Genomic DNA, 27,869 nt, shown 5'->3' with positions numbered 1-27,869 from the left:
TCAAAGGTGAAACCTACGATAATCTTTGCGAATGACATGGAGTCATAGCTACAAATAGAGTGCCGCAGGGGACGTCTGTAATAGGCGCGTACTACAAGCTGTTTCTGCAAAATTTTTACGCCCGAAAATTCGTCAAAGAAGGCCTGACATGCTTCCAACTGCTGTCGTTATTTTGCACGATAAAGCAAGACGGATTGCTGCCCTACCGGTGAGAGAAACGCTCGACAAGTATGCACGGGAAATACTTCCGCACCCACCATGCAATCCTGACATGAGCCTCCCAGACTTTAATTTGTTTCCCAAACCGAAGGAACAACACTGTGAAAAAGTTTTGATGCAATTGATGGTGCTTCCATTGATGCAAAAACAATGAAGGTGTCTTATCCGGAATATAGAAGTTGCCACAATGTTGGGAAGCAGTTGCAAGCAAGGATGGAGATTATATTGAAGGCCTGTAAAGATACTATGTAAAATTAATCATTTTTTCAATTATGTCTTACAGCGTACAGAACTTTTGAAATGAGCCTCGTATCAGCACTGAGAAATACAATAAGGCTGCAAGAAGTGAGTGAAATGATATTCAAGCTTCTTTTCATTCCAAAATTCTTAGCTGTGAATAAAATGCTTCAGCCTAAACAAGCTGCAACACCATTTCATGTTGACGCCGATCATTCATACAAGAATATGGACTGTAGATCGAACGTGAATAAAACACGTTTTGAAGGATGTGATACAGCTAAAATGTTAAATGACAAAAAACCAAACAATGTTCTAAACAAAATTACTGCAACACACTAAAAATTGTGGCTGGAATGCTCCATCAGAGAATACTGTATTTTGGTTTAGGACCTGAAGCAGGCTATCATACTATGATTAAAATGTGCCCTGTTATGAAAACGAGACAAATGCGAAAAACTAAGTAAACTGTTTATTAATTCATGTGTAATCGCCATAGCTGCTAATCCATTTACCCGACTGTGACATAAAACGGTCAGTGCCTTCGTGGAGAAGTATTTGGGTTGCCTACGGAATCACGATTGTACCGAGGCGCGCACTTCTTCGTACGAAGCAAATCGACGGCAACGAATGTTATCATTCATGGCTCCGAAAATATGGGGAGCGATCGGGATTGTATGGAGGACGTGTAAGTGGTTCCAGCGGAACTTCTGCAGTGTACTAGAAACAAACTTGGCAACATGTGGGTCTGCCCTGAAGAAAGCCTGAGTAAAGCATGGTTCCGTACGCAAACATTTTTCCATGAAGGGATTGACCGTCCTGACTTACAGTGGGAGTCCATTTCCGGACACGTGTTCATAGGTCCCTTTTTCCTCCATTACCAGTCAGGAATCCAACCCTGTAGTTTGTCGGTTTTATTAATGTTCGCCCTGTACTGACAAGTACACAAACAACGCTTATTATACTGAGAAGTGTAGCACCTTAATACGATTTGATAAATGAACTGTGCAACTAATTTTAAACGGGATACAGTATGTGCCGAAAACTTGTAACATGACATCGCATTGAGGGAATGTTCCGCAGTAAATTTCACAAAAACTGTTTGAGCAATTACGAGAGACAGTAGTAACTTGCAGAATGAACCAAGAATGTCAAGATATTTTGCATTAAAATGTGGTCATGACCGGCCTCTACGTTACTGGTCTATACACTGTAGAACAGAAATTACATGTCTGACGTCAGCAGATGCAAATTAGGGCCAGTGGCAATCCTACTGTCAGTGCTCCGGCGCACCGAACGGCTTAAAATGGTTTACAAAATGTTTATATCCTCGTCGGAATGGCGGTTATCGCTGAAACAACCGGTTTTCGATTATATCGTTTTTTTAACGGCATTCAAAGCTTAGTCTTAAAACCGCTCAAAATAACCGATTTCGGTTTTTTATTACTATTATTTCCTGGAACAGACGTAGCAATCGAATAAATACTGAAAAAGTTGACTCATTCAATTAGAAGATACATAGAATCAAAATATTAAATTAAATAGGCAAATAAAACTTAGTCCGTCCAGCATTCCCTGCTTCTCTCGAGTAATTAGTGGATGAATACTACAAAAAATCCCCAGTATTCTAATTTTTTTATACTCTGTTCAAAAATAATGTAATCGAGGATCATACGACTATTTGGGTATTGTGAATAGTCAGCGTTAAATGGAGAAAACTGAGGTTGTAGAACTCTATTTTTATGTTAATTTGTCCAGTTTTAAAAATTACAAACAGATAAAGACATATTACGCAAAGACCAGCTACTTTCTGGTTTTATTGTAAAGTGGGAATGAATTGTTAATTTTCTAGTTTACGCCTTATATGATGTCGCAGCTTTGTTGTGGCTCCTCCAGATCTCAATCTTTTAAAACAAGTAGGGCATTGAATTTCATTGATACCACACTACATAAAATACTTCCAGAATGAGGATCGTGCCAGTCTGTAATGTAACTAATGTCCGACACCAACAGCGCGGAACTACCATACAAACCACATAGGTCAAGTCTCGCACACGCTATTATAGCTTATTTAGCCTGAACCTTCTTTTATCTGGGAGTAGGCATTAGGAGTGATTTAAAATGGAATGATCATATAAAGTTGATCGTCGGTAAAGCAGATGCCAGACTGAGATTCATTGGAAGAATCCTAAGGAAATGCAATCCGAAAACAAAGGAAGTAGGTTACAGTACACTTGTTCGCCCACTGAATACTGCTCACCAGTGTGGGATCCGTACCAGATAGGGTTGATAGAAGAGATAGAGAAGATCCAACGGAGAGCAGCGCGCTTCGTTACAGGATCATTTAGTAATCGCGAAAGCGTTACGGAGATGACATAAACTACAGTGGAAGACTCTGCAAGAGAGACGCTCAGTAGCTCGGTACGGACTTTTGTTGAAGTTTCGAGAACATATCTCCACCGAGGAGTCAAGCAGTATATTGCTTCCTCCTACGTATATCTTGCGAAGAGACCATGAGGATAAAATCAGAGAGATTAGAGCCCACACAGAGGCATACCGACAATCTTTCTTTCCACGAACCATACGAGACTGGAATAGAAGGGAAAACCGAGAGAGGTACTCAAGGTACCGTCCGCCAAACACCGTCAGGTGGCTTGCGGAGTATGGATGTAGATGTAGATTCACAGCCGAGATTTTGGGATGGAAAGAAGCTATAAGATCCTTCCAATAGGCCATGCCACAAGGTAACTGGGACGTTATTGTCTCAGCAACGCTGTATCAATTCTTAAGCCATGTGCTTGTTGTTTGTGTCTGTCGGCATTGTTACTGAAGTACCACTGATCAGTTTTCCCAGTCGCTACAATAGAACAATATTTCAAAGCAATGGGAATTTTACGAATAATAGTTACTCGTTCTTAAAAAAGCTTTATTTGAAAACCAAAAAATTTAGCGCTGCGTCTATGGCTAATTGATATTTCGTTTTTTCTTCGTTATCAGTCTTCTTTCTTTTAGTGTTCAACCCTGAGGTTGGTTTGCAGCAGAGCGCCATTCCTCTCTTCTGTCTGCCTTCCTCTTCCATTTCCACGTAATGTGTTACATCCAACGTCATTCATGATCTGTTGCATGTATGATATCCTCGGTCGCCCCCTCCGATTCCTTCCCTCAATAGCTCCTTCTGCTATTGTTCCAGGATGTAGGATGTGCCCTACAAGTTTGTCTCTTCTTGTTTAGATGTGCCTCTACAAGATCTGGTTTCCTCTTCTCTTCTAAGCACCTCTTCATTTGTTACTTTGTCTCTCCAGCTGATCATCATCATACTTCTATAGCACCACATCTCCAGGGCCTGTGGCCGTCTTCTCTCTTCTCTTCCAACTGTCCAAGTTTCACATCCGTATAGGGCCACACTCCAAGCGCAGACTGATGTTGTTGCTGGTAAGTTCCTTCTCCGATTAAATGCTATTTTGGCCTTTTGTATTCTGGTCGCAATTTCTTTCTGGCTTCTACCATCTCTTGTGATTTTGCTTCCCAGGTAAGTAAATTCCTCTATCAATTGTCAGTAAAAAATAAAAAAAACCGAGACCAAACAAATGCCGAAAAATACCGGTCACTCAGAACTAAAAGACCGGTATCGGTTCTAACCGGTCGGTTTTTCCCATTCTCTTATCTCTTTGAACGGCGCAGACCTCCAATTATGGAGCGCCAAATTATGTGGAGCGGGCACTGGGGAGAGCTGTTTGAGGCGCGGGGCAGTACAGCGGCCGCTGACTCAGGCCCTCGTGGCCGCAGACGGCATCGATCCGCAGCTGCAGAGGGCCGCCGCCGCCACGCCATCCTACCTGCTGGCCCTAACACCCGACACTGCCGCAAAGCCTCGGCAGCTGTGGCCTAGAGATGGGCAAACTCGTTCATCCTTGGGAACTAGTTCACTGCTGATCGTTCTTTTTTGGGAATCGTTCATTTTTACTCGTTCACCGTTCATTTGTGCTTGGTATATAGTTCTTATGAAAAACAGAAAACCAGTAGTGTAGGTGACTGAAGGATGGAGGACACCAAGAGGGGGCTTGCCTCCCCCCTGGAGTATAGAGTTTTTATTAATTACAGAATTCTTACACACTTTTAGCAGTAATTTCTTTGATTCTGGAGAACCTCTCGTTTAGCCAACTGTAGCCTTGTGTGGCTGATCGCAGGGAAATAATATAGGGTGGCGCACGGAAAACCGGCCCCGAGTACAGACTGCTCGCCAATTACGGGCGATGTGTTGGCCGTTACGAGCAGATACAACAAACAGACAAACATGTAATAATTAGGCAGTGAAGAAATAACAAGCTAATGCAAACAACAATTGCGAAACAATCGATGACGATGTGTAGAGAGCTGGAGAAGAGAACATGAAAATCTCACGCGACGCGCGTGGGCTATAGCTCATGTAGTCTTGTAAACCTGTTGGTGGCTGTTTCCCAACTTAACAGACTACAAGTGTCTTGTATAAAATTCTTCGTTTCGACTCCCACAACATAGCTATGCTACGTTGTTAACAATAATCGTTTACACCCTATATATACTTCTCGTTGTCTCTGAGTTCGTAGGCGAAGTAGAGACTTTATGGATGCATAAAATAAAATGTGGTTTTCTCATCATACTCGCGTCACACGCTTAGTAAAAATTAGGTTTTTATGTTGCATTATTAAAGTTAATGCAGCAATATTAATAATATTTAAGTTTTCAGTAATAAAGTTTTTGGTTTGAAAGCTCCTTCTGAACAAATGTTTTTGAGATGATAAGTAAATACGATTTTATGGCAATCTATGTCTTTTCAAATGGAGAGGCACAGCTTTTCTTACTGAGCCAAAATGACCCACAACCCACTTTTCTCAAAGAAACCAAACTAGCAGATAATGCAAATTTGAAACAACCAAACTTAAAAATAATTAGAGCCTTCCTAAATGTAACGTTTTGTATATAAAAGATACACGAAAATCGTTTTATACGAATTTTCTTACACTAAAAATTAAGCAAATTATTGAAAGTTAGTTGCTAAATCAAGTCGATGAAACCAAAAACTATATGAATTAAAAAAAAAACTTGCGTTGTTATGTCTTCTGCTGTTCATCGATATAATGAAGTGAGCTTATATGCCCTTTTGTTACCTGAAAAGACGTACCTATTACACACGACGTAATTTTTATGTAATTTACGTAACTACAAAATACTTTTTGATTACCGGTCGTGGACGCTGAATAGCCAAAACCAAGTGCAAGAACAGTTTGAACACATGTAAAATGGGCGAGCGCAGTGAACGAAACGAACTACTGGATACTGAACTAACTAGGAGCAGTCGGCAGTGGAACTAAGATAGGTGGTCATTCGAAGAACGACGAGTGCGGCCGAGGGAGACCGAGACTGAGACGAGCACGCGACCGAGGCTGGAACGAAAACTGCCGAAGTGACCGCCGCGACCGAAGTGAACTAGTAAACTATGAACCGATCGTTCCTTGGAATTCGTTTCTCGGTCCTTTCGTTCATCTTGATGAACCGTTCCTTTGCACCCATTCGTTCGCGAACTACCCATCTCTACTGTGGCCCCAGCACTCTCCTGTGCCGTCCGTTTCAAACTTGCCCGGCAGCCGTCTCAAACTCGTCTAATCAAACGGTACTGTGTTCAGTGCATGCCGCCGAGGCAAGATTTCACGTTATTCGGCTGTTGTCCAGTGCATACTCCCTGCATTTCATATCTTCCCAGTCTCTCAGCACAGTCCCAGGAAAATGGAATCTGAACAAATGATACCGCGGGTTTTAGATTATCTTCGTTTATAAAGATACTCGCATTCGAACTACTCCGAGTACACGCCGCAGAACTCGACCCTACTGAAAGTACGGCAAGAGTGCAATCGATACCCTGCAAGAGGAACAACAAACTAACCACTACAAAGTGTAGCTCCGCTTAAAATTCATGAATTTCGTAAAAAAGGAGGAAATACTGCTACATCCGTACAAAGTCATACTGTATTTGAAGAAATTTGCAATAAGAGTTTTCATACAAACATTTATGGCGATTTTTAAGTAAGGCTGACAGTCAGAGGCGAAAATGTACTTCAGAAAGTACCAAATGCCTATGAGGCCTGCACAAGAAGACATAATATCTAATTTAATTATTAGAGGCCGTTGGAGTACATACGACAGTGACACTGATAATATTTCTGTACAACGGATTACTGTGCAACAATGAATATGATCTGAAGGTGAACGACAGTGCCTGAAACTTTTACTGCAATACTGACATAATACACAGCGATCGACAGACTGAAAATAAGTGTTTTTCGTATAAATAAGCACCGCAGATCACTCCCTACTGAAAAGTATGTCTTATTTCGAAAAGAACGATATTTAAGAAAAAGCCGTTTTCAGTAAATCTATCTCTCATGGTCGCAACACAATATTTTAAACTGTTGTACCAATATGATGAAAATGGCGCTGTCTTCTGAATTACAATAAATAATCCATTGTTTTCAGAATTACGGTTTAAACTAAAATTAGTCAACACAATACTGCTCTTCATATTTAGCAGTACATACTTTCAGCAACATTCCGTGCCTATATTGGTGAATGGTCTTCATTTGCCACGTGGAAAACATTTTGAAGACAAATCGAAAGAAAAGACTGTTGTTAGCTATAGTCACCCTCATGCCCAATGCTAAAGAGGACTGAAAAGTGGTTATCTCCCGTAAATTCCTGAGAGCTTATTTTCAGATAGACTTAAGTGATACTTTATTTTGGGTCACATATAATTACAACAAAATAAACTGAGTGTAATGCTGTCATTTCGCGTTACTCACTAGTTGTGTATCCAAACTCATCTTCCTCCTCAGGATCTGCTTCAATCTCCTCTTTACTCCTTTTGACATTTCCTGCACTAGCTCGGTGAATCTGTCAGGAAAAAAAAATAAATAAAATATGTCAAAACCGGGATTATTCACTAGCAGCCAAATGATCAGGTTTATCATATATATCCGAACCACAACCACAGAAAACTGAAGAATGAATGACGTGACAGTAAAAGCGCGCTACAAATTATTTAGCTACACTACTGGCCATTAAAATTGCTACACCAAGAAGAAATGCAGATGATAAACGGATATTCATTGGACAAATATATTATACTAGAACTGACATGCGATTACATTTTTACGCACTTTGGGTGCATAGATCCTGAGAAATCATTACCCAGAACAACCACCTCTGGCCGTAATAACGGACTCGATACGCCTGGGCATTGAGTCAAACAGAGCTTGGATGGTGTGTGCAGATACAGCTGCCCATGCAGTTTCAATACGATACCACAGTTCATTAAGAGTAGAGACTGGCGTATTGTGACGAGCCAGTTGCTCGGCCACCATTGACCAGACGTTTTCAATTGGTGAGAGATCTGGAGAATGTGCTGGCCAGGGCAGCAGTCGAACATTTTCTGTATCCCGAAAGGCCCGTACAGGACCTGCAACATGGGGTAATGCATTATCCTGCTGAAATGTAGGGTTTCGCAGAGATCGAATGAAGGGTAGAGCCACGGGTCGTAACACATCTGAAATATAACGTCCACTGTTCAAACTGCCGTCAATGCGAACAAGAAGTGACCGAGACGTGTAACCAATTGCATCACATACCATCAGGCCGGGTGAGACGCCAGTATGGCGATGACGAATACACACTTCCAACGTGCGTTCACTGCGATGTCACCAAACACGGATGCGACCATCATGATGGTGTAAAGAGAACCTGGACTCATCCGAAAAAATGACGTTTTGCCATTGGTGCACCCAGGTTGGTCGTTGAGTACACCATTGCAGGCGGCCCTGTCTGTGATGCAGCGTCAAGAGTAACCACAACCATGGTCTCCGAGCTGATAATCCATGCTGCTGCAAACGTCGTCGAACTGTTCGTGCAGATGGTTGTTGTCTTTCAAACGTCCCCATCTGTTGACTCAGGGATCGAGACGTGTCTGCACGATCCGTTACAGCTATGCGGATAAGATGCCTGTCATCTCGGCTGCTAGTGATACGAGGCCGTTGGGATCCAGCACGGCGTTCCGTATTACCCTCCTGAACCCACCGATTCCATATTCTGCTAACAGTCATTGGATCTGGACCAACGCGAGCAGCAATGTCGCGATACGATAAATCGCAATCGCGATAGGCTACAATCCGACCTTTATCAAAGTCGGAAACGCGATGGTACGCATTTCTCCTCCTTACAAGAGGCATCACAACAACGTTTCACCAGGCAACGCCGGTCAACTGCTGTTTGTGTATGAGAAATCGGTTTAAACTTTCCTCATGTCAGCACGTTGTAGGTGTCGCCACCGGCGCCAACCCTGTGTGAATGCTCTGAAAAGCTAATCATTTGCATATCACAGCATCTTCTTCCTGTCGGTTAAATTTCATGTCTATAGTACGTCATCTTCGTGGTGTAGCAGTTTTAATGGCCAGTAGTGTGTATATAGGTGCAAAGTCCAGTATCTGTTCCTTTATTTTTCGATAAAAATTTATCAGTAAATGAAATAAATACAATGTCCACTCTGGTATGCCGGCCCGGAGACTTCGAGAGGCCGGCGGAGAGTATAGTGCTCGCTATCGGTCGCTAGGCGGGGCTGTTACCACCGAGGGCACCTGCATTGCCTCCCGCGGAGAGACAGACCATTCCGTCGGCCAATTACAATTCGTGGCCGCCCTGGTAAGCTCTGCCGCAGAGCGAAACACATCTCGATCATTCCGAGCTGACTGTGGGATGGAGAAGTCGGCGGACAGACGAGATGGAGCGAAAGGAGTGACTGATCGCTGTCCGGTGCGGCCTGCGCAAATTGCCGCAGCAAAGGCAATCCCCACTGCAAGCTTGCTTCAGCAGTTGGTGGAGGAACAGAAGCCGGTCGAGCAAGCTGTCGCAAATCTATCAGACACGATGCGGATGCAACTCGCCAACTGTGAAGACTATCGGGCGGTGACGAGTGAGGCGGAAGCACGCTAGTTTTCTTTCTACACATACGCCGCTATTTAGAAGAGGTTCGACAAGGAAATGTTTAAGGATTTCCCGCGTTGTGCGGACACTGACGTCCTGAAAGAAGAACTGGAGGAACTTTGATTTAGCGTGAGTTCGGCGACACGCATAGAGTCATCTCAGACACAGAAAGTCTCTCTCTCTCTCCTCGTTATTGCAACCGATAACCAGAAGAATAAGAACCTCTTCCATGCGACGTGTGTGGCCACACAGTAATCACAGTAGAACCACATCGCACAACAGGGACCTACCTAAGTGCTTCTGCTGTCAACGGATAGGGTATGTGACACGCTACTGCTCCTTCAGAGACGTACGTAAAGTGTGCAGGCGACCATGCGAGCACAAAATGCCCATATCTCAAGGCGCACGCATCGAGATTCAAGTACTGTGGCGACTAGCAATTCGCAAGCTACCTAGGTTGTGGAAGCTTATAACGCAGCGGCAGTTCGCCAGCGTCGCGTGCCCTTAAAGCAGTAGGCTGATAGCTGCGCTCGACATCCGCATCCACTGATCCACTGATAACGATGATTGATGATGATTATGTGTTTAAAGAGAATAAACTACTGGGTGTTCAGTCCCTCCTTATCATGAGAGAAACATGTAAAAAGGTTGAGCCTTGGTAAAAATTGCTGTTTTAAAGAGCGCGCCGCAGCGCGTAGTGTGAAGCAGTCGCCCTCCGTTTCTGGCGGTGGCGCCGCTGTGGCAATCGCAGCTTTGGAGTCTCCCTCTGGTGGGAAAGGGGAAAGGTTGCCTGTTCACGTGCATTTAAGCGGCTCTATGAGCTCGCCAGTCGGTCAGTCTTGGCGAGTCTAGAGTCAGTCTGGGGTCAGTCTCTCGTCCGAATTTGTGGGGCAGTTAGTGTCTGTCTGTCGTCTTGAGTGTTAGTATGTCTTTCGTTCGGATCCATCTTTAAAGCCGGATAAATGAGAATCTTTCCACTCCGCCAGTAAGAGAACTCAGTGAGTGGTAGTCCGGTCGGGGCTTAGTTCCTGCATCTGAGTCTGTGCGTTAGGCCGCCAGTCTGCTCGAGTTGCTCAGGCAATGGTCATTGGCGGTTGGTCGATCGCGCACTGAGAGACGAGATGACTTGTCCGCCTTGAGCGTCGGCACATGTGAGGTCGTCACGTGAGTCCAGTGGGCTGCGCCGTATAGCGAGGGTTAGTGGCTTCGCGGCCGACACGAGAGCAACAGGAGTCAACCCACGACATCAGTCTGGCCGGTGCGAGCTGCGACGCCGTGGTGTAACTGGTCCTCCGAGCGCTTCTGGGCCCCTTCAGTTACCATCTTGTGGAGCTTGGCTCGCTCCTTTCCTGGTGCAGGGATGTCGTTTTCCCAGTGGGCGTGTTTCCTCTCCATGGTTGGGTCCGAGCCAGCATTTCCGCCGTCGTGTGTCTGGAAGTGAGTGGGAGACGCACCAGCAGTGCAGTCGCGACGGGGCAGTGGGCAGTCGGTCGGTTGGTGCGGACCAGGAAAGACGGGACATTGGCGCGCCTTCCTGCGTCTGTTGAAGAGGCTGGCAGCGGACGGTTCGGGAGAGCGATTTATGGGTGCTGCTCCAGGTCTTCTCCAGAAATCGCAGTTTATTAGAAGTTAAGTGATTGGTGATATGTGGTTTCATTTACTTGTTTGTTTTCTTGGTCAGTCTCTCGTCCCCAGCTTGCTCGTCTGTCTCTCGTCCGCATTTGTTAGGCGGTTAGTGTCTGTCGGTCATTCGGAGCTGCCTCTGTCATGTTTGTCGGATTTGGTGTGTTAACGAATTTATTGTTTGGAGTGAAACGGCCTAATTCCTGAAATATGTTTTGATCTTGCCTAACATCTTGAGAGGCGGTATCTTTGTACTGTAAAGCATCTTGACTTGTAGAATTTTATATAAGATTGCATTTTATGGGCTTTTATGTAAATGGTTATTTTAGTATATAAAGTTGCCACCCTTCCACCGTAAGAAGTTAAAATCACCTTTGGTGGCAAAGTTAATTTTTTTAATTTTAGTGTTTTGTACCATTTCCATCCCTCCTACAGGGTGCATAATTTGTGTGCTTGTGTGAATTGTTAAAACTTTTAGTTTAAAGTAATCTGGTGTGTTGCAGATTTGCACCAGTGTAGTCTTTCAGAGGTTGTTGTGAGCGGTCGTAACTACAGCCGTGTCAAAAAGGGAGCGGCAAGGTTCTCAGCCCGAAAGCTCATACAGTCAAAAATTGTTTCTTTCTGCCTCTGAATAAATTGTAACTTGATATTTAGAGGGTGCTTTCTGATTATAATTTTAAATCTGTTTCTTTTAAAGTGAATGAAATTCCCATTTGTTAAAGGAATTTGATTATGATTTCATCAGTTACTCCCTAGCAACACACTCACACAGTGTGATTAAATGTGTTAATGTTCTTGATGAATCACTAGTAAATAAAGTAAATTCTTAAGAATATTTTTTTGAAAATAAATCCACAGTTCAAAGGTAAAAAGTGAAAAAATGGGGACTTGATTGCTCAAACTATATAAGCAAGTTAAGAGTTTAAAAGGGCATGACAGTAGTTGTAACATGACAGGTGAAAGAAAGTAGAGATGACACAGGCAGCATCTCGCACAAGAGCATATAAAGGCACAACAAGAGGAGAGGGGAAGAAAGTAACCTGCAGTCGCTTGATGGGTACCCACCACAGAGGGAGGGTCTCGCCCCCACAACCACCCTAACAATGGAAGCAGAGGAATATTATAGGTTATAGTAAAACCTACTCTCCCTCATGAAATCTAACACTTCGGTTGTGGCTGTCACGTCATTCGCAAGCACCTGAGATAGTGAGGTAGGCAAGTTGAGAGCGTGCCGCAGATTGGCCAGCAGGGTGCACTCGACAAGAACGTGTGCTGTTGTCAGTGGACTACCACAGCTGCAGTGAGGAGGATCCTCCTGATGCAGAAGAAACTCGTGGGTGAGTCTTGTGTGGCCAATGCGTAGCTGGCACAACACAATGTCTTCTTTCCAAGAGGCCCAGTAAGCTGTATGCCACATCTTAGAGGACCCTTTAATTGCTCTCAACTTGTTTTGAGTCATATTAGCCTGCCATTCCAATTCACAGAGACTCAAAATATTGCGCTTAAGTCCTAATCTTAATTCTGTGCACGGCATCCTGACATCAACCTGGTCTCCTGTAGTTGCTTCTTCAGCTAAACAGTCAACGAGTTCATTTCCTGGAATGCCTATGTGGTGCAGTGTTCACAAGGTCACTGTCTTTCCAGACCTGTAGAGGTCAACCAGTAGGCCTGGATGTCGGTGACCAAGAGCTTTTCAGGACAGCACAGGGTTATGACTTTTAAGCAAATCATGGAATCACTACAGATCAGAAAGCTCATTGAGGCCTGGGATTTGATGTACCACAAAGTCTGTGAGATGGCAACAAACTCTGTAGTGTATACACTGCAGGCATTTGGCAGAGAGTGCTTCTCGTGCCCCCTTGCACGTGCAGAAGTGTATCTGACCCTGTCGCTGACTTTCGATCCACCTTTGCAGATGCATATTGGGTTAGAATAATCGTGAAGGACTGAAAGAAGCAAGTGTCAGAGAAGGGTAGGATCAGCATCCTTTTTGCAGCTACAAAAGAGGTCCACCCATTTCGAAGGGCAAGGTACAGGCCACGGGGAGGGGGAACTGTCGAGAGGGAGCTCTGCACTTTCGCCGGGAGTCTCTTGAATGCTATTGAAGTATCCACTGAAGGATGGCACTTGCGCCACTAAAGCACCCTGCAGCATTCTCTGAGAGCTGTGGCTGTATCTTCAGACCACCGTGGCACTAGTGGTCGTAGGGATGAGCTGGAGGAGTAGGGTATCATTGCTGCTACAGCATGAGTAATAGTATAAATAGTATTCTGTACCAATTTGTCAATATCTGTCACATGACTGGTTGCAAAAATTGGCTGCAGAGGTGAAAACCTATCAATTAGCTTTCCAAAGCGACCAATGTAGAGCACATTCTAGATATTTTTTAGTGGAGAGGGTGAGAACGATAGGAAAATGGTCGCTCTCACAAAAAACACCATGGACGCACTACTGAATCAGGGGTAATATACTCAGGCTGCAAACTGCAAGATCAGTAGCTGAAAATGTTCTGTGAGTCACACTGAAATCGGTTGCAGCTCCAGTGTTGAGTAGACAGACATCCAATTCTCAAAGGAGGTATTCTGGTACTCAGCCACTGTGAGACAATGTCGCTGCCCCAGAGATGATTATGAGCATTAAAGTCCCCCAATAAGAGAAAGGGGGCAGTGGAGAGGTAATGCACCACAGTACGGCATTTTCCCCAAATGGTCCACACTTTGGGAAGTGGAGGTCAAATCCAAAAAGGGGACCAGTATTTAAAAAGCCAAAAAATGTGAGGGGAAAAGTGTTAAAGCAAAGTGAAAAGAGCAAAAACCTTCAAAATTCTGAAGAACAGTCACAAGAACAAGATAAAAAACTTGACCCAATAAAAAAGACTACTATTAGTCGCCTCTTACGATAAGCAAGAAAGGGCTGCAGGTCTATTCTAGCCTCCAGCACTGCAGGGAGGGGGAGGATGGTGTTGGTTGATAACAAAATACATCTGACACCAAACTGTAGCAACCTGGGGTGAATGGGGCCACTATTGTGTAGAGGTGGTAGAGTGACAAGGTGTTGAGGCAGTTGTGCTGGCCAGTGATGACCAGGAAAACTCAATGCAAGTCTTGCACTACAATGATTGTAGTGCTGGAATGACACATACACCCCTGCAGGCATACGGTCTGCCGACTGCATTGTCAGCTGCAGAAGCCTGGGGTGGTGTGATGGACATTTGACATCTGTGTCCTGTTTTGCTGGCACTGTTCTCTTCAATCAGCAGTGCATGCCCCTGTTAGTACTGTGCAGTTGTGAGTGAGAAGTGTCAGTGACACGAATGTCTGTCCAGAGTCTGGTAGAGATCCTTTGCTATGGGAAGAGAAGCTTGCACCTGTACTGGTGGATGGCAGTCACACTTCCCAGGCCACAAACTGGTGCCCACCAAGGCAGAAGTTCAGATGTTGCTATAGAGCCTGAACATGGTTCATCCATTGTACTGCTCCCCCACGGGTGCAGAATTAACTGTGTGGCCTGGTGTGGTGGAGATGGCTGCAGAGACTGGCATTGGCTGCTCATTCATCCATAATATAGTGGAGACTTAAGTGGCCCTGGTGTTGCGGAGGGTGTTTCCAGACTGTGCTAACTGTGCTAGAATCCAAGGGTATTTGTTGTGGTTAATGGCGCATTTGTTGAGCCAATACACCACTTCCAGGCACCTACAAACCAAAACCTTCATGGCAAAATGGTGTGGAAAGTTCTCTCAGGCTGGTTTGTAGTTGCACTACTTTTCTGCGATGTCATCAAACTTACATGCCTTGGTCTGGCACCTTGTAGTAGATAAATAGGCTTGTTTATGAACTCACATACTAGTCCTCCATGCCTGCCTGCTCACCTTGTGCACTGCTGCAGTGAAGCTGCTTTTCTACCATTAAATTAGCGATGTTGTTACAAATAGAATATTACTTTTCACACAGTCAAACACCTTGGATAAGTCAGAGAAGACTCCAACTGTTGATTTTTTTTGTTTATTTAAAGGTTTTATTATGCACTTAGAAAATGTATACACAGCAGATGAAGTAGAGGAGCCCTTTTGAAACTCGAACTCTGTTTGGTTAAGTATCCTATACTACACAGGGGGGTGACAACAGCAGAGTACGTAACCTTTTCAAAAATTTTAGAAAATCATGTAAGAAGTGACACTGGGTGCTATTTCTAAAGGGGATCAAAAAGTTTCCATTCAAAGGCCATACAGTCCAGAACTGGTGTGCCAATCAGGCAAAACTGCCTTGAGCATTGAGGCAATCATCCTACCAATGCAATAGCTTGAAGATACCCATTTGGTAATACCATGTCCTGCTGTATGAAGAAGTCTGTAATTGTCTACTACACATCCTCACCCTTTAAGGCTTTTTTAAGAGACCAAAGGTGTGATATTTATTTATTTATTTATTTATTTATTGTTCCGTGGGACCAAATTAAGAAGAAGTCTCCATGGTCATGGAACGAGTCAATACATGAAATTATAACATAATATTAGAAACAGATAAAATGAAATATATATAAAAAAAACATATTCAGGTGACAACCTGAGAGAGATCACGAATACACAATGTGTGCTCTCCCACTTGAGTTAGCTTAGCTTCTGTATTACAGCATTTGTGATAGGGGGTGAGTGCTTTATGATGAAGCAGCAATACCCTTTGCCACAGTTTACTCAGATGGCTGTCTGCTGGTGTTTGCCCTTTGGCAGACAAGAAAAAAATAAAATAAGTTGGTCTTGTTTTGATGCACTTGGTAATAACATCAGCATTTTTCATGTTTCCACATTTACCACACACATAATGGAAAGACATGAATGCCATACTGTTCCCTTGTCTACATGGTGGAGTTAATATACTTGCACCAGTCATGCTACATTGCATAGATGCTGCAGCAATGCCCTCAGGTGAAAACTTTTTGATCACTCCTTATATTTTTATGATGTCTGATCAACACTGTAGAATTGCTGCAGAAACTGAAATTGAGTATTTATATGTGGTAAATTTAATTTGTAGTAATAAAGTTTTTTGTTTTTCCTATGTTTGTTTTAATTATTATACATATGACAAGTAATGACAATATTATGGAAAGGATAGTGGAGATGTTGAGTCACAGATAGGTGAAACAAAATATCTGTCAAACAAGTAAGCTTTTGGCCAAAAAGACCCTCTTCCGAATTAAACAACATACACATATATACACTTCCACAAATGCAGCCCACACACATATGGCTACTGTCTCTGGCTACCATGGCCAGACTCTGTGAATTGCGTTCATGGAGAGAGAGAGAGAGAGAGAGAGAGAGAGAGAGAGAGAGAGAGAGAGAGAATGTGTGTGTGTGTGTGTGTGTGTGTGTGTGTGTGTGTGTGTGTGTGTGTGTGTGTGTTTGTTGTTGTTGTGGTCTTCAGTCCTGAGACTGGTTTGATGCAGCTCTCCATGCTACTCTATCCTGTGCAAGCTTCTTCATCTCCCAGTACCTACTGCAGCCTACATCCTTCTGAATCTGCTTAGTGTATTCATCTCTTGGTCTCCCTCTACGATTTTTACCCTCCACGCTGCCCTCCAGTACTAAATTGGTGATCCCTTGATGCCTCAGAACATGTCCTACCAACCGATCCCTTCTTCTAGTCAAGTTGTGCCACAAACTCCTCTTCCCCCCAATTCTATTCAATAGCTCCTCGTTAGTTATGTGATCTACCCATCTAATCTTCAGCATTCTTCTGTAGCACCACATTTCGAAAGCTTCTATTCTCTTCTTGTCTAAACTATTTATCGTCCATGTTTCACTTCCATACATGGCTACACTCCATACAAATACTTTCAGAAACGACTTCCTGACACTCAAATCAATACTCGATGTTAACAAATTTCTCTTCTTCAGAAACGCTTTCCTTGCCATTGCCAGTCTACATTTTATACCCTCTCTACTTCGACCATCGTCAGTTATTTTGCTCTCCAAATAGCAAAACTCATTTACTACTTTAAGTGTCTCATTTCCTAATCTAATTCCCTCAGCATCACCTGACTTAATTCAACTACATTCCATTATCCTCGTTTTGCTTTTGTTGATGTTCATCTTATACCCTCCTTTCAAGACACTGTCCATTCCGTTCAACTGCTCTTCCAAGTCCTTTGCTGTCTCTGACAGAATTACAATGTCATCGGCGAACCTCAAAGTTTTTATTTCTTCTCCATGGATTTTAATACCTAATCCCAACTTTTCTTTTGTTTCCTTTACTGCTTGCTCAGTATACAGATTGAATAGCATTGGCGAGAGGCTACAGCCCTGTCTCACTCCCTTCCCAACCACTGCTTCCCTTTCATGGCCCTCGACCCTTATAACTGCCATCTGGTTTCCGTACAAATTGTAAATAGCCTTTCGCTCCCTATATTTTACCCCTGCCACCTTCAGAATTTGAAAGAGAGTATACCGGTCAACATTGTCAAATGCTTTCTCTAAGTCTACAAATGCTAGAAACGTAGGTTTGCCTTTCCTTAATCTTTCTTCTACGATAAGTCGTAGGGTCAGTATTGCCTCACATGTTCCTACATTTCTACGGAATCCAGTCTGATCTTCCCCAAGGTCGGCTTCTACCAGTTTTTCCATTCGTCTGTAAAGAATTCGCGTTAGTATTTTGCAGCTGTGACTTATTAAACTGATAGTTCGATAATTTTCACATCTGTCAACATCTGCTTTCTTTGTGATTGGAATTATTATATTCTTCTTGAAGTCTGAGGGAATTTCGCCTGTCTCATACATCTTGCTCACGAGATGGTAGAGTTTTGTCAGGACTGGCTCTCCCAAGGCTGTCAGTAGTTCTAATGGAATGTTGTCTACCCCTGGAGCCTTGTTTCGACTCAGGCCTTTCAGTGCTCTGTCAAACTCTTCACGCAGTATCATATCTCCCATTTCATCTTCATCTACCTCCTCTTCCATTTCCATAATATTGTCCTCAATAACATCGCCCCTATATAGAACCTCTATATACTCCTTCCATCTTTCTGCTTTCCCTTCTTTGCTTAGAACTGGGTTTCCATCTAGGCTCTTGATATTCATGCAAGTGGTTCTCCTTTCTCCAAAGGTCTCTTTAATTTTCCTGTAGGCAGTATCTATCTTACCCCTCATGAGATAAGCCTCTACATCCTTACATTTGTCCTCTAGCCATCCCTGCTTAGCCATTTTGCACTTCCTGTCGATCTCATGTTTGAGACGTTTGTATTCCTTTTTGCCTGCTTCACTTACTGCATTTTTGTGTTTTCTCCTTTCATCAATTAAATTCAGTATCTCTTCCGTTACCCAAGGATTTCTACTAGCCCTCGTCTTTTTACCTACTTAATCCTCTGCTGCCTTCACTATTTCATTCCTCAAAGCTACCCATTCTTCTTCTACTGTATCTCTTTCCCCCATTCCTGTCAATTGTTCCCTTATGCTCTCTCTGAAACTCTGTACAACCTCTGGTTCTTTCAGTTTATCCAGGTCCCATCTCCTTAAATTCCCACCTTTTTGCAGTTTCTTCAGTTTTAATCTACAGTTCATAACCAACAGATTGTGGTCGGAGTCCACATCTGCCCCTGGAAATGTCTTAAAATTTAAAATGTGGTTCCTGAATCTCTGTCTTACCATTATATAATCTATCTGAAACCTTCTTGTATCTCCAGGGTTCTTCCACGTATACAGCCTTCTTTCATGATTCTTGAACCAAGTGTTAGCTATGATTAAGTTATGCTCTGTGCAAAATTCTACCAGGCGGCTTCCCCTTTCATTTCTTAGCCCCAATCCATATTCACCTACTACGTTTCCTTCTCTTCCTTTTCCTACTGTCGAATTCCAGTCACCCATGATTATTAAATTTTTGTCTCCCTTCACTACCTGAATAATTTCTTTTATCTCATCATACATTTCATCAATTTCTTCATCATCTGCAGAGCTAGTTGGCATATAAACTTGTACTACTGTAGTAGGCGTGGGCTTCGTGTCTATCTTGGCCACAATAATGCGTTCACAATGCTGTTTGTAGTAGCTTAACCGCACTCCTATTTTCCTATTCATTATTAAACCTACTCCTGCATTACCCCTTTTGATTTTGTATTTATAACCCTGTATTCACCTGACCAAAAGTCTTGTTCCTCCTGCCACCGAACTTCACTAATTCCCACTATATCTAACTTTAACCTATCCATTTCCCTTTTTAAATTTTCTAACCTACCTGCCCGATTAAGGGATCTGACATTCCACGCTCCGATCCGTAGAACGCCAGTTTTCTTTCTCCTGATAACGACGTTCTCTTGAGTAGTCCCCGCCCGGAGATCCGAATGGGGGACTATGTTACCTCCAGAATATTTTACCCAAGAGGACGCCATCATCATTAACCATACAGTAAAGCTGCATGCCCTCGGGAAAAATAACGGCTGTAGTTTCCCCTTGCTTTCAACCGTTCGCAGTACCAGCACAGCGAGGCTGTTTTGGTTAGTGTTACAAGGCCAGATCAGTCAATCATCCAGACTGTTGCCCCTGCAACTACTGAAAAGGCTGCTGACGCTCTTCAAGAACCACACGTTTGTCTGGCCTCTCAACAGATACCCCTCCGTTTTGGTTGCACCTACAGTACGGCTATCTGTATTGCTGAGGCACGCAAGCCTCCCCACCAACGGCAAGGTCCATGGTTCATGGGGGGAGGTGTGTGTGTTTATATTGTCTAATTCAGAAGAAGGCCTTTTATGCACAAAGCTTACTTGCATGATGGTCTTTTTGTTGTGCCTATCTGCAACTCAACATTTCCGCTATATGATGAGTAGCAAACTATCCTTTCCATAATATTGCCATTATTCCATCCTGGATTTTCTATTGTTTGACATATGACAAGTAAGTTTATTGTAAAATACTATACAGTATGCGCTCGAACTGCAATTTACCCTGTACCTGTAATTGTAAAAGTATGTTGACGTATCCAATATCGCTCTGAACAACCTTCAAAGAATGAATGAATGAATAAACATCTTTGGAGTCACCCTTCATGTGGAGAGGCCTGACAACAGCACATTTCAATCTTTCTGGGAATTACACATTACATAATTGACTAAGAACATTAAATATTAAGAAGCCAGAACTGTTTAGTGTCCTATTGGAGATATTATCCACCCCATACGAACTTTTACTTGTTAAAGTCATTATGATCTTTCTTATTTCAAATTGGGATGTAAGATTAATTTATATGTCCTCTGCCTTGCTTCTTTGGTGTACTGTGTTGCTTTCTTTTTTAAACTATTCATACCAATTTTCTTAACTATTTTTAAAACATATTTACTAAAAATTATTGCTCCACGTAAACTTTTTCACAATGCTCCTGTTCTCTTCTTAATAGAAATAATGCTTCGTTCTGTGGCTGCTTTCTATATCTCTCTTTTAACAATATTCCATACTTGTTTGTTTCTATTGTATGATCTGTCAATTTCAGTCAAGATGTGCATAACTCTGGACATTTTTTTCTTAATATGTTGCAGTACTGCTTATAATATGGAAGTTTTTCTGGATCATTACTTGTTCTGGCTATTTTGTACATGTCCCTTTTCCATTGTGAAAATAGTGTGATACATGTTGTCATCCAATATTTCTTTAATAATTTCCCATTATAACATTTAATTATCTTTTTAGTAAATTTACTGTCAAAAATTGGCACAAACTTAAATTTAGAGCAAACATTAGAATCTTTGCAAACTCTCCCACAGTCAACATTTTTTAAGCTTTCTTTAAAATCTTCAGTAGTTCTGTCATCAGTCACCTCACAGAACTGTACATGGAACTAAGTTATGCACTGTGACTAACTGCAACATGATCTGACAATCTATTTTTTTTCCAGCATGCATTTCTTTATCATCTGCTCATTATATGAATATACTACCTATCTTAAGCAATGTATACTACCTATCTTAAGCAATATCGGCAGGCAAATGTACTACTGATACTAAATTACAAGTGACGAACTTCCACTCTTTGTCACTTTTCCTGTCAGATTCCTTCAAGAAATTTACATTGCAACAATCACATATCAACACCTTCTTTCTGCCTGAGGGATACCACAATAAACTTTCACAATTTTTCATTAGTACTTTCTAGTTACACTTGAAGAGTTGTATTAGGTAACAATCACACGTATTAAGTTTCCTATAATTGATTTACAACCACATGCTTTTACATCTTGATATGTACAGAACTTACTTACTTCTATTCTTTTTTTGTGACAGTGGGAATTCCTCCTTGATCCGCATTGGATATACATGAAGAGGCAGCTAATTTATAACCACTTGCATTAAGATTTTCTAGCCATGTGGTTACATGGTTTTTAGTTAGACAAATGATATCTATTTCTTTCCAACTACTAAAATCTTCCAAACAGATTAAGAACTCATTCATTTTTTCTTTACCCCCCCCCCCACACACACACACACACACTCTTTCCTGTAATATTCCCATGAATCAGGTTGATTTCACCTTTCTCCCTGTCACTATAAGATGAGCTGGGAGTCTCTGTCAGTTTAATTTCCTTTAATACTGTCAGTCTGAACTATGAATTTGACCCAAAGTCAGTGTCTCATCTCAACCCAATAACCATACATGACTTTGTTTCTATGAGCTGTTGGCCCCCCTTACATTTTCCACTAGTAATAGATTTGCTAACTTGTGCAAACAGAGTTAGGGAATCCCTAAAAGCTCAAAAGAAAATTAAAAACATGTGTTCTTTTTCACTCCTACAAATTTTCTAATTAACAGCATTCAACCCAATGATTAACATGGGTGACACTGACATGAATAATAAATTTAATTTCACCTGGGCTCATCTGGATAGATTATGACATTTTATAACAACTTAGGAGTTTCTCTGGAAATTAATGTCACACCGTATAGTACATTTTTACATATTTTCTATTTCTTGTGTAAAAGATGGAAAATCTTTTGGGCAGAGGAATGGGAATTTGTGAACCTGTGCTGTATTTTAGAGATAAAGCTATAAAGGACTCTAGTATTATAGATAAAGTTACACTATTTTCATTTTCATCCTGTTTCATGCACAAAGTGTTGAATTGTAGACGAGAGAAGTCTGTCTTGAAATATTTTATTACCCACACTGGTATCAGTTTGGTCACCAAGCATAATATTAAAATGTTTCCTTGTTTGGTTCTATACTGCTCATCAGTATGGGACCCTTACCAGGTTGGATTAATAGAAGAGATAGACATGATCCAGCGAAAAGCAGCGCGATTCGTCATGGGGACATTTAGTCAGCGCGAGAGCGTTACGGAGATGCTGAACAAGCTCCAGTGGCGGACACTTCAAGAAAGGCGTTACGCAATACGGAGAGGTTTATTATCGAAATTACGAGAGAGCACATTCCGGGAAGAGATGGGCAACATATTACTACCGCCCACATATATCTCGCGTAATGATCACAACGAAAAGATCCGAGAAATTAGAGCAAATACGGAGACTTACAAGCAGTCGTTCTTCCCACACACAATTCGTGAATGGAACAGGGAAGGGGGGATCAGATAGTGGTACAATAAGTACCCTCCGCCACACACCGTAAGGTGGCTCGCGGAGTATAGATGTAGATGTAGATACTCTGTCTTTCAGCAGACATTCATAGTAGCTTGAATTAAAGACAACTTCATGTAACATATCCCATACAAAATATTCCTCTTACCTTTTAAACACAGTATTCACTCATGGAACACATGGTTATATTGGAGTTCTTTAAAATTTTGTCTGTGATACATGTTATACCATTTTATAATACTCCCTTTCCATTGCTTCTTTTGTAAAGACGTTACTTGCTTCCACAAAGAGGTACAGGGTGTGGCAGAAAAAAAGAGGCTATTTTAGTTAGTCTCTAAAAGTCGAATGGTATTATTGGCAGCACTGAATGTTTGTAATATATTTCAAGTAGGTATGCCATTTGCTGAGATGGAGTGCTGGATCAGGCCTGAACATGCTGTGGCTGTGAGGGCCTTTTACAAAAACAGTGATATATTGCTGCTGCTAGATGGGAATACTGTAGTCATTTCAAACTTAGATGGAACAATCCTGTACCATTATCACATGCAGTCATGTTATGGGTGAAAAGTACTGATGCAAAAGGAAGTGTGTTTAAGCAGAAATCACTAAGAAGACCCAGAAGCTGTCATTCACAGGAATAAATAGAGGAAATGCAAAATGCTGTAATCAACAGTCCAAAGTGTTCTGTGAGGCAAAGTGCAGCAATAGTGGGAGTGTCCAGTTGTAGCATGCATATAATTTTATCGAATGATTTAAAGTTGCAACTATACAAGTTATAGATTGTGCAACAGTTAAAAGAAAGTGATTATGAAAAGCAAATTGCTGTTGAATTGTTGACCAAACTTAAGGACACTGAAGGCTTCTTAAATTTGCTAAGGGTGAACAACGAGGCACATATTCATCTCTCCAAGGTTATGTCAACAAACAAAGCTGCCACTAATGGTGTGTGGACAGTTGTCAAGAACTCTGTCAATGCCCCTTACACAGCCAGAAAGTCACAGTGTGGTGCAACGGGCAGAATCAGCCGTTCCTTTTTTGAGGATTAATATGGAGGAGCAACGACAGACACATTCAAGTGATATGCTCCCATGCTTCACACATTCCTCACACCTGAATCTGAACAGTTTCCTGCAAAAGAATACTGATTTCAGCAAGATGCTGCTATGTCTCATTGTCTTCAATTTTCAGGGTAATCAGATCATTTCAAGGATGGGGACATTTTGTGGCCTCTCAGATCTCTTGACTAAGGTGATTGCTTCCTATGGGGCTTGCTGGAACACATGGTGCATGCTAAATGTCTACACACAATGGTAGAACTAAAAGGCACCATTAATGCAGAAGTCAGAAACATTCTTATACAGGTGCTTGAATGTGCTGTGAACAATTTACATTGCAGATGGTCTGAGAATCAATGTTAAAATGGTAGCCACCTCCAAGACAACATTTTCAAAACATTAACATACATGAAATGGCAATACAAAAGGATTTTGTTGCTGTGATTAAAAAGTTACACAATATAATCCTGGGCCTCTTTCACTATATCCAAATTGGCCAATTTTTTGGCCTCACCCTGTTTTTACCTAACATTCTCATGTTCTAGGCTCTTTTATGCAAATAGTCTTCATACCGTTACAAAATTGCTTTTCATTACAATTACTTCTGCATATTTATAACAGCCAAAATCCATGCAAATGGTTTCACAGTAGTTTCTGTCAATGGACACAAGTTCATACAAATGACATATTTTGCTAAATAATTTTATATCATTAACTTCAAATATGTATTCATTAATTTATTTATTTATTTATCTAGTAAAATCTTTTATACATCCAATATATCAATAACAATTAGCAATTTTTGAAAATATAATTAATTTCAAGAGATAAAAAATGTACTCACCAAGCACCAAAGGTATTACGTATGCAGGCTCTCACAGCGAGTGGCTCTTTCTTTTGGCAGAGAGGTGGAAGGGGAAGGAAGAGAGGTGAAGGAAAAGGACTGACAAGGTTTAAGAAAAGACGTTAAGTTCAGAAAAGTCATTCAGAACTCCAGGTCAAGGGGGAAGACTTAGCGGATGGAGTGAGAAGGACATCTCTATGTACAGTATCTGCCATCAAGATCCCACACCTGTGACTGAAACTGACCTGTAGTCCCTCCTTAAAATATCAGACCCCTCACAAGACTAACACCTCAATCCATAGAACTTCTTACCCCACCCAAACCATGCAACCCCACCTTTTATCTTCTTCCTAAGACCCACAAACCCAATCATCCTGGCCATTCCTTAGTTGGTGGCTTCAAAGCACTGACCAGATGTATTATATCTGCCTTAGTTGATTAACACTTGAAACCCATAGCACAAAGACTTCCCTCCTATATTACAGACACCAACCTTTTTGTCTGAAATTGACACCCATCCCACACACAGCATTCACCTTGCTTGTCACCAATGATGCCATCTCCCTCTACACCAACATCCCCCAAATACATGGTCTGTCTGTCGCTGAACATTTCCTCAGTCAGCACCCACTTGATTCCAAACCTATGACATCCTTCCTGCACATCTTAATCAACTTTACTCTTACCAACAACTATTTCACATTTGAGGGGAAGACATACAAACAGATCAGGGGTATGGCCATGGGAACCAGGATGGCTCCTTCCCAATCCAACCTTTTCATGTTTTGCTTGAAGGGGGCTCTCCTGAGATCCATAACCCTTCAGCCCCTGGTTTGGTTTAGATATACAATGATGACATCTTTGCCATATGGACTCGGTGGTGAGGCCAACCCATTAAAATTCCTGTAATCTCTAAATACAATCTCCCAATTAAATTTTACATGATCCTATTCCAAATCCCTGGCCACTTCCCTTGATGTTGATCTCATCCTCACCAATGGCCAGCAACACAATGTTGTTCACATTAAACCTACTAACAAACAACAGTACCTACGCTTTCACATTTGCCATCCTGTTCATGTCAACTGTTCCCTCCCATACAGCCTTGGCTTTCAAGGCAAATGTATTTGTTTGGATGCACACTCTTTACAGGACATAATTACCCCACCTGCCTAGTTCAAAAGCAAATTTTCCAGGCCATCAAATCCAATCCTGGTAATGCTGATCCCTAAAAGAACAACTTAAGAGCACACCACTTGTCACTCAGTATTATCCTGGTCTTGAATGTACTAATCAGCAACTTCAACAAGGCCATGACTTCCTAAAATCATGTCCTGAAATGAGATCCATTCTGTCTGAGATTTTGCCCACCACACCTAAAATAGCTTTTCATCGACCTCCCAATCTCCGCGATATCCCTATCAAACCCTATGTTCCTCATGCACCCCATCTCCCTACACTATGGCTCTTACACCTGTAATCATACCCGCTCCAAGATTTGCCCTATGCACCCTCCTACCACCAATACCAGCTCTGTAATTGACAAAACATATGCTATCAAAGGGAGAGTCACTTGTGAAATGACACATCATACACCAGCTGTTATGTAAACACTTTCGACCTTTTACATCGACATGACTACCACCAAGGTTTCATTCAGGATGAATGGGCATAGGCAGAGGGTGTATACTGGCAACACACAATATCCTGTTGCTGAGCATGCACTAAAAGATGACAGTTGCGGCCTTAGTGCCTGTTTCACCACACATGCCACCTGAATTCTTTCCAGACACCAGTTTCTCGAAACTCCACAAATAGGAACTGGCACTTCAACATGTCCTTGGTTTTTGCCACCCACATGGTCTTAATTTACATTAATATAATTGGTCTTGGCATTTCTTCAGAGTAACTACTCCTTCCTTCACTTAATTTTAGTTTTCTACATCTTTCATTTTCTGACATCTATTTTTCACCGTCCCCCTCCCACCTCTATCACATACAACACACCTAGCATTTGCTCTTACTAATTCATGCTTGATGTTTTAGCAGTAATATTTCGAGATCCAGGTTTTCAAATCTCATCCAGTGCCATCCCCAACAATCAATCTTTCCTTTTCCTCTAGTCTGGTAAGTCTTCCCTGACCCAGGGTTCTGGGTGACTTTTCTGAACTCTACCTGTTTTGCTAAACCTCACCAGTCCTATTTCATCATCTCTCTTTGTTCCCCGTCAATCCTTCTGCCAAAAGGAGGAGCCACTAACTCCAAAAGCTTGCATACATAATACGTTTCAGATATGTGCTCTCCCCCCACTGCTTGATAAATAGATTTTTTATCTGTCCAGTTACTTTTTATACATACAATATATGACAGATATTGGATAATATTCTACAGTATAGTTACATTAGACAATTATTCTAGCTTGATGCACATATAATCAGACACACTGTAAAAACAATTCTTTAATAAAAAGAATTGACAGCTTTTTTGAATGCCATTACTTGACTGGTGCCCTTCATAATTTCTGGCAGCTTATAGTATAATGCTACACTGGAATGATATGCACCCTTGTGACACAAACTTGTGCTGGAACAGTTTTTATGAATACTGTCCCTTAACCTAGCATGGTCCTCATGCATAGCAATGTTTGGATTAAGACACTCTCCTAATACATCATGCTTTTCCTTACAAACATTACAGTTTCAAAAATGCAATTGGAGGGAAGAAGAAGAATATTTATATCTCATGAAAAAAGATTTACATGAACTATTGTTTATTTTTTACTACTCTCCTTATCTCCTTTAACTTCCTGAATGTTGTTAAGGTATGAGGGGAATTACCCCACAAGGTAACACCATATCTTAACAGCAAGTGTATCAGAAAAACACAGGTTTTACAGTTTCATGAGTTGCATTAATGGACAGCACTCTGATTACAAGACGTTAACTTACAGAGTTGTGAGTTCACACAGGCAAAGACTTAGAAATTTTGTCTGTCATATTTTGAATTTCCTGGTTGTTCATGCAATTTAATGGCTTCCCTGCATTTTTATTTTCCTGGGTGTGAAAGTGTAAAGCAATAGTTTTTTTGTGCATTTAGGAGAACCTGTTTCTACAGAGCCACTGTGAAACTTCATCTGCGATGACATCTGCGGAAGTGGTAAGATATGCATATTTTGCTTCAATAAGCAAATTGGTATCATCTGAAAATGGCACTGCTTCTGCTTTCTTTACACATGAGGGCAAGTCATTTACATTCACTGGAAAAAGAAATGATCCTAAGATGGAGTCCTACAGTACACTATGTGACAGTAAGGTTGGCT

General features: G+C 41.8%; 1 protein-coding gene across 1 annotated transcript in view; it reads right to left on the bottom strand.

The window, feature by feature from the left end:
- The window catches only part of LOC124795948 (multiple PDZ domain protein), a 1,551,599-nt gene that overhangs the window by 1,108,466 nt on the left and 415,264 nt on the right, over positions 1 to 27,869 (bottom strand). The window contains exon 11 of the mRNA XM_047260028.1: positions 7,290 to 7,380. Within this exon, the coding sequence (XP_047115984.1) occupies positions 7,290 to 7,380 (91 nt within the window). The remainder of the gene's footprint in view (positions 1 to 7,289; positions 7,381 to 27,869) is intronic.

This window comes from Schistocerca piceifrons, chromosome 4 (assembly GCF_021461385.2).
Source record: "Schistocerca piceifrons isolate TAMUIC-IGC-003096 chromosome 4, iqSchPice1.1, whole genome shotgun sequence".
In the NCBI taxonomy this organism is placed as follows: domain Eukaryota; kingdom Metazoa; phylum Arthropoda; class Insecta; order Orthoptera; family Acrididae; genus Schistocerca; species Schistocerca piceifrons.
This window is presented reverse-complemented; position numbering and strand designations above follow the sequence as displayed.